Source organism: Protopterus annectens, chromosome 6.part0, assembly GCF_019279795.1.
Source record: "Protopterus annectens isolate FY-2018-M chromosome 6.part0, PAN1.0, whole genome shotgun sequence".
Lineage (NCBI taxonomy): Eukaryota > Metazoa > Chordata > Ceratodontiformes > Protopteridae > Protopterus > Protopterus annectens.
Genome location: NC_056737.1, coordinates 1,353,437,250 through 1,353,452,466, shown reverse-complemented (window position 1 = coordinate 1,353,452,466; position 15,217 = coordinate 1,353,437,250). Strand labels below are relative to the sequence as shown.

The following is a 15,217-nucleotide window of genomic DNA, read 5'->3' as shown; positions in this document are numbered from 1 at the left end:
AACTCTAGACATAACCACCCAGTTTCCCCTTTTGTCTGCTTGCTTGAAAACAAAGTCTGTCACTTGACTTCTTAATGTATTCAACATATCCCATTCCACCTTAGAAATGTTATATTGTTTAACACTTTTAACAAACTTTGAATACTCATATTTAACTTCCTTAAACAACATTTGCTCAAACATAGTTACAGCAGGAGATAACTTAGATGGCATAAATGTACTCTGGGTAGGCAGGATTGGGACTAAAAGTTTACCATACCCAGTTTCAAACTCTTCTACATGCTTCTCATCCACATTAGAACTTGTTTCAAAAAAACAGTCATCATAAATAGAAACATTCAAAAGCAGATCATCCTCAGCAATAATGATAGTTTGTCACAACCTTTTTACTGTCATAAAAAAACAGTTAAATGTAATTTCCTGCAAAACCTTTTTACTTCCAATAATAAATCAGCACAAGGTGGTATTTTAACAGGGACAAACTTTGTCCCTTTAGATAACAAGTTAATCGCCACATCACTTGGTATTAATTCAGAAAGATTAATAACTTTCAAAAGATTATTATTGGAACAGATGTCATTACACACACTTACATGTTGAGAAGAAATACAGTCCAACATAGAAAAAAATGTCGCTCACTCCTGGCATAAAAGATGCCAGCTGCTTATTGGCCTTGTAACAACTCAGCGCTCTTTCTTCCCCCTGTAACAATTTAATTTGGCCTTTCCCTGTTCTGGTTGAAAGGTAGACTAACTGGACTCAGTCTCTAATGCATGCAAGGAATCAGACAAGGATTCCCCTTCAATAGTTTCAAAAGAAACACTTTTCTTAGAAGTTGTATCCAGTGAAGAGGCTGAAGAGTCACGTACTGCTGTATGAGTGGAATCAAACTTCCTGTTACCTTTAGACCTCCCCCTACGTTGAGAGTGTTGCCAACCATATACAGAACCACAGCGAAAATCATTCACGTCACGAAGCAATTCCTTCTTTTTCCTTTCCATCATTAAACATTCATGGTCTTCTAGTTTAGCTTTAATTTCATTCATTTGTCTGGAAAAATTGTCACATGATAACGTCTCATTCAATTTCTTTTGTAGTTCAGTAATCTGGTGCTGCAATTTTTTGCTATTACGCTGGTTTCTTTTAACAAGAACATGAATCCACCCTAACGTACACTCAAGTGACACCTGCCTCCATTCCTGCAGTAAATCCTGCTCCTCCTCAGCAAAATCCCATACTGGTAACTTATCAATTTTGAGATCCCTGGGAGTCACATTTAAGTTCAAATATTTTTCCAAAAATTTTATGTCATAAAATAATTTCATTTCCTTTACCATGAGGAATTCTAGTTGAACAAACTGGACATTGTGATCCATTTCACCCATCAAGGACCACAAGTCCTGGTCAACCAGTTTGGCTTCACACTCCTTCATGAATTCAGTGAACAGCAGTCTGTTAACATCTGCTGGGGTTTTGAAAACACCTGGCAATGTATCTGCTCCTTCCAACGACATAATAAAGACACCTTACATGCAAAATTGCAGAAAAACACCAGTAATGGAGCAGAAAGAAACGGGTCAAAAGCTGTTAAAAGTTTTAATACAGTTGACACACTGGTACCTCGGCTTTTTGCCTTCAACGGATGATATACATCAAAAACAGCCATTATTTTATACAGATCAAAACCCTTAATTGACCAATTAATTTTCACCAAGCACATCAGGGTTCATCTGTGGGTTTACAAGGCACCATTTTATAAAAAGTGGATGGTAATAATTGTGAATTTACTGACACTTATTTTAAGGATAAACTTTTATATAAAGAAGCCATCTATATTCTTAAATGTGATACTCTTATACCTAATGGTATGAATTCTGAACTTAATTGGAGAGATCTCCTTTAATTATGCTTCTGATTTTCTTTAATTGAATTTTTATTGAATAATTGATTGTATTTATATGGAGTGTTTTTTGGATGTGTTTTTTCCTTTGAAGGCATTCCAGCTGAGACATCAGAGAGTGAAGAGAGTGAATAAAATACTTCTTGATTCTACTGGGTTACTGGTCTTTTGGTTGTTTCTTTATTTTATTTTATTTTGTTTTAGTTGTGTATTATTTTGGCATGGCCAGTGACCCTAATGTAGATATTCCAAGGCTTTTTCGTGGAAATCAACCAGATTCGTAGCAACGTCCTATGGACAGTTATTTGAGGCAAGTAAATGGCATGTTCAAACTTCACAGGCTGTTATTGGATCCAGTGGTGGGCCTGAAGAGGTATCTAGTATGTGGCACAAGTGGGAATCTGTTCACAACTGTCATCTTCCAAATCCCTTCTCTAATGTGGGCAGAAGATTTGATGCATCTTTGAATCCCAAAATTAAGGTACTGTGTGATTCCTTAGAGAAATTGCTCTTTAAGGAAACCTCTGTGTTCCTTAACTTACATAGTTTGAATAAATATGTGGAGCTTGATATCACCCCCCGTGGTTTAAGGGCATATAAGGATCCTGCAACCCCTTTTGATATGAACGATGAAATAGATGTTGCTTTTCATAAAAGGTGGGTGTGTGCAGTACACAAATGCACCTTAAAATGGGTTGCTGTATTGATTGAACACGATAGGGTGAAACAACAAAAACTGCAAACAGAAATTAGCTCCACATGTAATGATCTGGTTTCTAAAACGAGCACAGAATTTCTTGATAAAATCTTAAAAGATGTTAATGTCAAATTACAGAATTATGAGAAGGAAATTTGGGATAGAAAACTGCATAAACTGACTCATGACACCCGCGACTACGATAATGGTACACCCTTTCTGTCCAAGACTCACTGGAAGAAAGTTTTACAGTGAGTTTCATTTAAGCAGGGCAATAATGATGGAGAACAGTCTTTGTTTTCCTCCACATGCTTCCACTAGTTTTATTTCCTCTGGAGAAGAGGATATGCATGCTATGAATAAAAATGACTTTCCGCCACTTCCTGAACCCCAGAATGGGGCTCAGCATCAACAGAACGTTTGGAGCAGCACAAGTACTCGATATGGGAGACCACAGAGCAAGAAACGCCAGAGAGAAGGACAATATAATGGACACTGGCAACAACAACCCCAGCAGTTTCCACAAAGGAAAAGGGGTAAATGGTAACTGTCATTCATATATTGTTAATTTGTCTGGTTATGTTCTTGATGACTGTGAAAAGGCCATTTTAGAATGTGGACTTATATTCATTCCTACTGTTATGCCACGTATTCATGAATTAAACTGTGAAATTTTTAGATTTATTAGGAAACTGCAGCTTAAAGTATTGTTTAATGGTAAGATGGCTTCTTTAGATTATGATTCAGATGATATTGATTCTGATTCAGATATGGATAGCTTTTATTCTTGTGTATCAGATGAAAAACCTAATGCTTATTATGTATTTGATACTAGCATGATTTCTGCAAAACGCAAGTTTGTTTCTATTTTTAACAATGAGAGGGTGTTACAGTTGTACAAGATGTTACATTTTTCAATGGAACAGGAAATGTATGAGTTTCTGGGGAATGTTAATAACATCATATATAATTTAACAAAAGCTGAATGGTCTGCTCTGGTAGCTCTCAGAAATAACAAGAATCTTATTTTTAAGCCCTCTGATAAGGGCAACAAACTTGTTGTTATGGATGTAACCCAATATTTGGATATGTGCTATAGACACCTAAATGATGACAATGTATATCTGAAGGCCCCTTTTTCTGTGTACAGGTCAGCTATTGGAGAGTATTTGGACCTGATTGATAAGGTGTAAGACTGGGGTATATTTCCTCTGATGGTGCTAAAAAGAAATTTGGTGCGGATGGTGCTGACATTGCATGTTTTAATTGTTTGCCCAAAATACACAAAAGTCTGTTGAACCCACCTGGATGCCCCATAGTATCGGGGACTAAATACTTCGCTCATAATATTGGATGTTTGTTACACAAGCTGTTACTATCTAAGGTGATGTTGCTACCTGCATATATTAAAGATGTCTCTGATTTTTTGAAGAAAATTAATAATGTGGAAATTATAGGAACATGTACTTTGTCACTATGGATGTGCAAAGTTTTTATACAAATATTGCTCATACTTTTAGTATTGAAGTTGTTAGTTTTTTTATGGGTGAATTTCCTGCCACAGAGTATATTTTGGAATTAACTTTCTGCTTAGAAAAATTTTTTTTTTAATTTAATGGGGAAATTTATCACAGAAACAAGGCACGGCTATGGGGGCGGCATTTGCCCCTTCATATGCCAACCTGAGTATGGGGTTATTTGAACTGGAGTATATATACAGATCATCATTTTTTATACAGCATGTTAAATTCTATGCTCGGTTTATTGATGATCTAATTTTTCTGTGTGATGGGGAGAAGAGAATGTGGATGAATTTAATGAGCATATACAGTCCAATAGATTCAATCTGTCTTTTAATGGCATACAGAGGGGCAAAAAAGTGTCCTTTCTGGATGTTGAATTGGATATTTGTGGGCCTAGAGGGTTACATACTAAAGTACATAGAAAATTTGATCGAATTAACCAATACCTAAAAGCTTCCAGTTGTCACCCCCCACACATACTATTGAAGCCCTCTCCTATGGGGAAATGGTACGGATTAGAAGGCTATGTAATGACCCTTTAGAACTTCAGGAGGAGATGCTGAGAACAAGCCTAATGTTTGAATCTACGGCTACAGTAGCTCGATTATTGTCAGAGCATTTACCAAAATAATAAAGACGGAGAGAGACAATTACCCCAGGTGCAAAAAAGTTGGTAATTTATGTGATGAAAGTCAGACTGACATTTATTTTGTATCTACTTATAGTTGCTTTAGTGGTATTCTAACAGGTTTGGTGCAATACTATTGGCAGTACATGCAATGTAATGGAGATTCTCAATTATGGTTAACTGAGAAACTTAAATTCTCATGTAGGGTGGGGAAAAATTAAAAAAAAAAACGTTCTAGTGAAAGGTAAATTTATTATGCCTAATGTTAATGTATATAATTTGAGATTTAACTTTGGCAACTATGTATGTAATAGATATAAGGCTTGTAAACATATTGTGAATAGTTTTGGGAATATTGGTGGAAGTAGATTAGATGTTTGTGAAAGAAATAAATATTCCAAGGTTAGCAGTAGATGAGACTCAATTACTAACAGGTTAAAAGGAGATGAGGTAAAAATTGTGATGTACAACCAATCCACAGGAAAGTCCTTAGGAATAGATGATATTCCTGTGGAAATTTGGAAGTTAGGAGGGGCAAAACTGATAAAGATCTGAAAGGTTTTGTTCATAGGTTCATAGTTTAGTACTAAGCTAACGGCCCTTGCGAGCCATTTTAAGCCTAGCCAGTTATCCCTTGTTGGACTCAAACCCTGAACCTTGTGTTTGTAAGGCAAACACCTTAGCCATTAAGCCAACCTCCCAACCCAGTATTTTAAGAGGAAGAGAAGCACCAACATCTTGGAAGAAAGTGTTGGTGGCTGTAATACCTAAAGATGGTAAAGACCCATCAGATCCAGCTTCATACAGGCCCCTTTCAATCCTAAACAATGATTATAAAGTGTTTGCATCTGTAATGCCTAAAGGAATAAGAAAAATGATGCCAAAATTGATAGATATGGCTCAGAGTGGTTACGTGGAGGGGAGGCAAACATTTGAAAACATTAACAGAACATTGATGATCCAGAGGGAAGCAGAATGTAAGAAAATAGCATTGTTGTTGTTGGGTCTTGACACAGGAAAACATTTGACAGAGTAAGCTGGGAGTTTATGAGTAGGGCAATGGAAGCATTTGCATTCCCTGATAAAATCATAAGGTTGATTAGGAGGCTATATGAGGGATCGGAGGCGGAAATTGAAGTGGGTGACTTCCTCTATAGGAACCAGGCAGGAGTGTCCTCTTTCCCCTTTGTTATTTGCATTATATTTAGCACCATTCACAAAGAAAGTAAGGGACTTAGAAAATCAAGGATTTAATTGGTATGGTAGTCAAGAAAAGTGGCTCTGTTTGCAGATATTATTTTATACCTGATAAAACCAGAAAAGAACATTTCAGTTTTGTGGAACATTTTGAGGCAGCTTCAAATTTTTTCATGATATAAAATTAATGAAGATAAAACAAAGGCAATAGCTGTAAATTATGTACCCACACACAAATTGGTTCATCAATATCCATATTTATGAGGACATGATAAAATGTGCTTAGGAGTATGAATTAAAAAGGATTCTGGTGTGGTAGCTAAGGATATGTGGGAAGAGACTAAACAAAAGATAACACAAAAACTGAGAAATTGGAAGCTCTGTTATATGGATAATGGATAGCAATATACAAACAGATAAACTGTTTTTAGTCCCTTTAGCTTTATACACAGGTCAGACATATTTTTGTCAACCAGAGGAGAAGCTGCGGATAGCAATTAATAGAGAGGAAGGATTTTTTCTGGGAGCGGAAAATGGCAAGAGTCAAGTGAGATAAGCCGATTCTTGCAGTAGAACAAGGCAGTTTGGGATTACCCAATTAGAATGGGGTATTTCAGAGCTACACAGCTAGGCTCCTATACATAGCACAAGCAGAAACCTATAATTCAAAGTGGAAAGGGATGATGATGAACGGAGGGGAACCTCAAGAAACATGAAAAGACTGAGATTTTGGATTCAGATCTTTAAGGAGAGTAAGATTAACCATACATAATATTGTATTCATAAAGTAACAGAAAGTATTCTATGAAGTAAGCCAACACGGGAATGGAGAAAGGAGATTCTGCTGATAGGGATAAGTGCATTTAGGGATACAGACAATAGGAAAGAGGGGGATGGAATTAATTGGAGAAAACTAGCAAAAGAACTGATGTATTTGAAGCAAATAATTAGAGAGAGAAGGGTAATAGAATGGGGTGAGGCTAAGAATTTGTTTAGACTGCAGGCTAAAGATTGCCTTCCCTATCAGTGCTTGATATCAGATTATAGACAAAGAGAAAGAAATAGGGAGATCCTAAGTGAAAGACCAGCACTGGTACAGTTTTTAGTAGAATCTAGAACAGAAACTGCTTTTAAAAAAGGAATAATTAGTAGAGCGTATAAAATATTGCATAATAACTATAAGAATCAATCGGAGGAGGTTAGAAAGTATTGGGAAGAGAGACTGGATAAGCAATTCACAAAGAAACAGTGGGGTATGTATGTATGTCTCCCAAATATGCAACAGAGTATAGAAGATTTTGGATCTTTGCTTGGAAGTGTTTACATAGGTATTTTAATTCCAAGTAGACGCCAAAGAATTTTTCCTCTGGTAGACAGCAAATGTTGGAGGTGTGACAGGGAAGAAAGATGTAATGGGGAACATGTTTTCTAGGAGTGTAATGAATTGGCAGACTTTAAGGATTCCCTGCAAACTAGTCTGTCAGAGATTGGTTGATCAAATTGGTGTAACTAAGGAAATTATTTTTTGAACTGTGATACAGAATTGGAATTGCCTGGACATAGTAAGGCCTTGCTGAGTCTAATTATGGTGGCTGCCAAAAAAGCAATAACTAGAAAATGGAAATCAAAGTCAAACACACTGTACTGGAAGTAGTGAACATAGTAACAGGTAAGACAACTGGAGCCGGGATCTTTAGAAAAGGGTAGGAGCAAATTACATAGAAAAAAATGGGAATTGTGGGAACAACACATGCAGAGAGAGATTGAGGGTTAAAAGAAGGCAAGATTTGAATGGGCTATGTAATGTTTGACTGACAATGACTGGATAGATTAAGAGATATATAATGTTTGCAACTAAAGTTAATATGGTTTGTGATGTATAATGTTTGCAACTAAAATCATGTTAGTATGGTTTGTTTTCATTTATACCACTTTTATTCCAAGTATTAAAAAGCCAGTACGGCTCAGACCACAAAAAACGAAACACACGTATAGAAGTTTATCAACTGTCCTTTTACTATACCCTTTTTCTGAAAAAAAGGGTGTCCACTCTGAAAATGTAAATATGTGTTGGAAAAAGAGGGTTTTCTATATAATTTTGAATGTAGATAATCAAATGAATCTTTATACAAGGTAACATCCAAATAGTTAATACTTGTTTCATTCAGAGTGTGTGTAAATTTCAAGAAGTCAGTGCACGCATTTATATATTCATAAAATTCAAGGAATGATTGCCTGGACCCTTTCCAAAAAATGCAAACATCATCCAAAAAACAGGTATAGAAAAGAATGTATTGCTTCCATGCTGTATTAAAAATAAATACTTGAGGCAAATTAAACCCCACTTGAATTTTATACATGAAAACTGGACAGAAGAGGAAGAAATACTAGTAAGAAAATTGAGAGAAGAAAAAATTAGAGTGATGAAACCTGACAAGGGGGGGTGGGGTGGTTTTGATGTACCAGGAAATGTATGAGAATTACATACACAGTATTGTACAGGATACTGATCATTATATGCTAGTATCTCGTAATGAAATAAACATTGCCTATTCTAAGATCAATTATTATTTGATGGATCATCTACTGCAGGGGAGTATAAATGAGAAATTATACAACTTTTTGCACTTGGAAAATCCCCGGCTTCCTGTTATATTTGGGATACCAAAAGTACACAAAGGGTTAGAACCACTTAAATTTAGACCCATTGTAGCAGGAGCAGGGAGTATTACGGAACCCTTAGCTATTTTTATAGACACACAATTGAAACACTTTATTAATTCGGTTCCACATAGTAGAGATTCTTGGGAATTTTTGAAGAACATTCCAATAAGGAAAATTGAGATCGAGTTATATTTTGTTACTATAGATGTGGTGGAATTATTCCCGAGTATTCCTCACACTATAGGATTGGAATGGTTTCGTGAGATTCTGAGTACGGATTCCGGTGTAAATAGTAACCTTTTCAATTTAATTATAGAATTTACTGAAACAGTATTAATGAACAATTTTGTGTACTTCAATGGTGACCATTTTCAGCAAAAGAAGGGTGTTGCTATGGGGGCAGCATGTGCCCCCATTTACGCAAATTGCGTTTTATATTTCTGGGAGAAAAAATTTATTTTTAATACAGCATGGAAGCAATACATTCTTTTCTATACCTGTTTTTTGGATGATGTTTGCATTTTTTGGAAAGGGTCCAGGCAATCATTCCTTGAATTTTATGAATATATAAATGCGTGCACTGACTTCTTGAAATTTACACACACTCTGAACGAAACAAGTATTAACTATTTGGATGTTACCTTGTATAAACATTCATTTGATTATCTACATTCAAAATTATATAGAAAACCCGCTTTTTCCAACACATATTTACATTTTCAGAGTGGACACCCTTTTTTTCAGAAAAAGGGTATAGTAAAAGGACAGTTGATAAACTTCTATACGTGTGTTTCGTTTTTTGTGGTCTGAGCTGTACTGGCTTTTTAATACTTGGAATAAAAGTGGTTTAACGTCCAGTGTCGGTTCCTGGTTTCTGCCTTGGCTTGGATTTTCTTGGTTTGTGCATCGTTTTTACTGACTTCTTTGTTTTCATTTATATAAATGTATGATTGCCTATGCCAAAAGTGATAATTTAATAAAGATGCTTCTTGTTAAAAAAGAACACTGGAATGTACTCTACATGTATGGATGACTCCTAAGTCAGCTCTTGTCTTCTTACCCTTCATTTCCTGTACAGCGAACATTTACATCATTCCAAGTGTATACCATCCTCCTCCTCCTCTCTTTTTCCTTGTATTTCTATACAGCCTAAGACTGGTTGGTATGTTATCCCAGTTCATATGCAGTACAGCCGTTTTTTCCATCATGCCTCTGTATCATTGTCATCTGCTATGGTCATAGTATGAATGTGAAACACTAATACACACACAGCATTATGCTTCCATTTTCTTTTCTTTATCCCTGTATGTTTTCTGTTCGTGTTCCCAATGCAGGGTCACTAGTTACATTTCATCCTCATCCCCTTATTTTTATCTAAGCAGGATATTCATCTTAAACAGCTTTCAGAACCCATTTCTTTCTTACATTTAGGAAAATCCATACCTGCATTTTCTGTTGCAAAGTTACCCTAAGCATTGTTTGGCTGATTAATATGGAGAAAGAAAAAGATGCAGCACAAGTCTGATTGTATTAAGTAGGAAAAGAGATCATGATAGTGACAAAAAATTGTTTGCATTTTATTCATAACTGCTCAACTGAGATGCAGTATCTTTTGTTTTCATTGTGTTTTTGCCTATTCACATTTCTTCACTGGGAGGGTTGAGGCAAAGCAGTGTTTCCTAAAGATACAGAGACTGTAGTAGGATCTCATATAAATTCGGCCATTAATGGACTGCTGAGTGGTCACACAGTCTGTCATATTACAGGAAAATGTTGGAAGAGACTATGTTATACCTAGGCAGCTGTCGGTCAGCCTGTATAGTTCCAAACAGTAGTATCCATACATAGTCCAAAATGTCTAGTCCCCACTGGAAGAGGAAAAATCTTTTACAACTACAATGTTAAGGTTATTTTGTTTCTGTCTTTACAGATCGTAGAAAATGAACATATGAAAATTGAGAACACAGAAAGCACTAGCAAGCTTACCATATCGAAAACAAAGCATGAACATTGTGGGTGTTACACGCTGGTTGTGGAAAACAAAGTAGGATCTAAGCAAGTGCAGATCAATGTTACTGTTGTTGGTAAGTTGCATGTTGTTCTTTTAAAGAGAGCCTATCACAGAAAATGCTAATAACAAAAAAATAGCCCTCTGATTCATGACTAGCTTTGAAGTTTCATCCCAACACGTAGTTAAATTTGATTCTTACAACTTGATTGAGGATTTAAGAGTCAAAGGAAAAAAATGTATTAATCTCACCCATGCACACAACACACACATATATCTATGCATATATACACGCATACATATATATATATATATATGTATATGTACATATATATATATATATATATATACATATATATATATATATATATATATATATATATATATATATATATATATATATATATATATATATATATATATATATATATATATATATACATGTAAAACCTTCCCTTTGTTCAAATGCTAGGAATACTACACATATGTAGTTCTGGCACAAGTGATCAGAGAGTCATCTAGTCACAGAGTGCCAGCATTACTTTCTGGGAAGTCGCGGAGCAGCAGAGATTGGAAATTTGCCCTTCCCCCACTGTTTTATGATCTTGGAGTTGCAAAAAAAAGTTTTTGTTTGATTTTCTTTTCAGTGTTGTGCCTTTAAATCTTTGTAAATCAAATGTGGTTTTGTTGTGTTTTTCAATGACAGACAGGACACTCGTGTGTGTGTGTGTGTGTGTGTGTGTGTGTGTGTGTGTGTGTGTGTATATATATATATATATATATATATATATATATGTGTGTGTGTGTATATATATATATATATATATATATATATATATATATATATATGCCCATCTCTTGTACATTGTCCTACATGATATGGAAATGGGTTGTACTGCCAATGCCATCCACCCACAGCCTTTAAAGTATGATAGGATGGAGCAGGTGTATATAAAGGGACACCCACATGCATACGCAACACTCAGAAACATTAAATCAGAAAATGTAACATATTAAATGTGGACACTTCATACAAAAGGTACACCATGTACAATATACAGACATCACAGTGGTGAATCTGAGAGACTTGGCACTCTCTGTGATGATATTGATAGAATCCTCCCTCCATGGGCAACTGTATGCTGTACATGGCAATGTAGGTGTGCTAAACACATGGTGGATGGTGCCACTTATCTTTATGCTGATGAGCTGAAAGTCCTTAACAGTGTATTGTACCCTATGGGGACTTGCACAAGACTTGTACAAGAAGTACAAGGCAGAGATTACTGCATGGTATGTTCTAACAGACTTCAAGAAAGCAGTGATCAAGGCCACAAATGGAACCTATGCAGAAAGGATGAAAGGATTCTCTCTTCCATTTGGGTAAAATACTCTGGTGGCAGTTGTAGTGACATTATCGTATAATCCTATATGGCACTTAAGCACAGTTTGCTACACATGTTGACCACTTTGACCTTCTCAGCTGAGAATAAAATCAAGCAAGCATTCATGAAATTGCAGAGGATACTGCCAGCTGTGTGCAGGGATATTGTCCTGTTTCTTGTGAGTGGACATCTGACAACATGTGGCGCATGCTACCAAGAAATAGAGAGACTGTCTTCTTTGTTTAATGCCAGCTTCAGGAGTGTTTACTAACCTGTATCTCTGAGTCTTCCATAGACAAGAAGCACAACTGTTGTTGTGCCTTTCGATCTTTGTAAATCAAATGTGGTTTTGTTGTGTTTTTGAATGGCAGACAGGACACTCATATATGTATGTGTGTATGTTTGTGTGTACGTATATATATATATATATATATATATATATATATATATATATATATATTCAATGACAGATAGGACACTGTGTGTGTGTGTGTGTGTGTGTGTGTGTGTGTGTGTGTGTGTGTGTGTGTGACTGTCACTGCCACCTAATGGTCGTACCTGATGGCTAAACATTATACTGCACAAACTGCTTTGTATCCTACAACATGAACAAAACTCCTTGGATTTCTGGTGAGAGGCTATCCACCGTGGGAGAAACCCAGCACTTACATGACAGCAGAGTGCTTTAAGGAGCCATCCTCTGTTTTACTGGGTACTTAATCGTCATCATCATCAACAACTTCCTTTTTCCCATTTTTCTACATGTAGTCAGAGTGTCGCATCAGCTGTCTCCGTCACTCTTGACTCAGTGACATGCCTTAATGTCACAGGTCTTCTCTCACTCAATCCATCCATCCATCTCTTGGAAAGATGTTGCTCTCTATTGATTTTTCCTGTCTCTCCCAAATCATCATCTGCTTTCCTGAACATATTCTGAAACAGCTGTAATCTGTTCTTTGACCTCGTCTACAATTGGAGCTACTTTGGCTTTTGTTCTAATGCCATGATTTATTTCCCTGTCATTTGCTGAAGTGCCTGTTCACAGTGTTCTTGTAATGCCACATTGTCTGCATACAGCAGCTTTGTTGATCTGTTCCCTCCTAGCTGCTTGGTAATGTAGTTCAACACCAGTATGAACAGCACAAGGCACAGAGCTGAGCCCTGATGTACAACCACTCCCACTAGAAATGCCTCTGAGAGTCCAAACACTATTTTAACTTGTGTTACTGGGTCCTTGCTCATACCATGTACTAATTTTACCAGTGCATCCAGGACTACAGACCATCACAGGATTGCCCATATCAGCTTTCTTGGGACCTTGTCATATGCTTTCTGCAAGTCTAAGAATGCCCAGTTGGACTGTTTCCTAATCACGAGCTTCTTCTCCACTGTCTTGCTACAAATATCAGGTCAGTTGTGCTGCATCCTAGTCTTAATCTGAGCTGCTTATCTTCCATCTTAGTTTCTACTGCTCTCTGTATTGATTTTTCAGAAACTCTCAACAGCACTTTCATGCAGTGTCACAGGAGTATGATACCTCTGTACTGTCCACAATTGTGAATATCCCCTTTGTGCTTGTACAATGGCACTAGAGTACGTAGTCTCCACTCATCCAGGATGCGCCTTTTTCTCTGTACTACCCTGATTATCCTCAAGAGCTACCAATACCAACTTAATTTTCTTTAATGCTGACCTTTCTTCTGTGATAGGTTCTTTTTCATATTTCATTGTAGGCTGTGTATAAGGCAGCACAGCTCTTATGGTGTTTTCTTCACTCAGAAGCTGCTGTAAGAACTCCTTCCTCCTGCCTTTGATAGCCTGTGGACTGGTTAACTTTATTTTTCTGGCTTTGCCTTCTGTGCCATTTGCTAAATCACCTTCTAGAAGCTCATAGGGTACCTTTGATGCTTTGATCTGTGATATTGTGACTGCTGTCTTGCCCTCTTTGTTAGCCATCCAGTATTCCTTCTTAACTTAGTCCATCTTTTCTGCCTCACACTTTTTCATGCACTCCTCCTTTTTTTTACCTTCCTGGACTTCTGGACGCCACAACCAGCTTTCCTTACGTACATTATCTCCACACCTGACTTGGTCCCATATCTGTTCTATTCTGTTCACAGATGCTGTTCTGAGACACAGCCATTCTTCTTTTTCAACGTCATCATTATCATCAGCCCCCTTTTTCCTATTTTCTACATGGTGTCGGGGAGTCGCATTAACTGTCAACACCTCTTTTATTTCACTACCACTCTCCTACATTCAACAGGCATGCCTGATTGTCACAGGTCTTCTGTCATTCATTTCATCCGTCTCTCTGCTGGATATCCTTAGTTCCTCTTGCCTTCTTCCTATCTCTCCCAAATCTTCGCCAAACCATCTTCTGCTTTCTGCACATATGCCTGAACCACAGTAATCTGTTTTCTTTAACCTTCTGTGCAGTTTGTACTACTTTTGGCGTCAGCTCTGATTTCAGAATTTATTTTTTTCCCACCATGTGCATTCCATCACCTCTAGCTTCCTCAAATCCTCTGCTGTCACTGTCCAATTTTCTGTAATATACAGTAGTACTGGTCGTAACACTGTTTTATGCATCCTACTTTTCAGCTTCTTTGGAATTTTTCTGTCATACACTCCCCCTAAAATGCTGTGCTTGTTGGCAGCATCTGCTCTGATTCTAGCATTGACCTCGTCGTTCAGACTTCCCTTCTCCTCAACCATCCATTCCAGATAATTGCAGCTGTTAACCTGTTCCACTATTGTTTCCTTCTTCAATTTTCATCTTCTTCTAATTCCTCCACTTTGCTGCAATGACAACCTTCTTGTCTGTATTCATTTTCATCCCACGTGCTTTCAGTTTTAGTTGGACAATAATTTCATAACGTTTGAACATCAACTTTTCAAGCAATGTAAAAGGGTGGTCATGGGTGCCACCTGTGCCCCTATTTTTGCAAACGTGATACTTGCATATTGGGAGAATCAATATATATTGCACTCCCCTTATTCCCAGTACTGGTTATTCTACAGTCATTATTTGGACAACATTATAATATTTTGGAAAGGTAGCAGGAAGTTATTGGACGAGTTTCTGATATATATGAGTAGTACTACACTATTTTTGGAATTTACCAGTAATGTCGGAGACACCTCTGTCCATTATTTAGATATTACCATCAAGAAGGATAGCATTAGGGGGGCTTTAATTCAACAATTTTTAG

At 36.8% G+C, this 15,217-nt stretch overlaps 1 protein-coding gene across 2 annotated transcripts in view; it reads left to right on the top strand.

Moving 5' to 3' along the window:
• The window catches only part of MYLK (myosin light chain kinase), a 2,381,262-nt gene that overhangs the window by 1,860,354 nt on the left and 505,691 nt on the right, over positions 1 to 15,217 (top strand). For both annotated transcript variants that reach the window (XM_044074915.1, XM_044074916.1), the window contains exon 21: positions 10,540 to 10,693. In XM_044074915.1, coding sequence (XP_043930850.1) covers positions 10,540 to 10,693 — 154 coding nt within the window. The remainder of the gene's footprint in view (positions 1 to 10,539; positions 10,694 to 15,217) is intronic.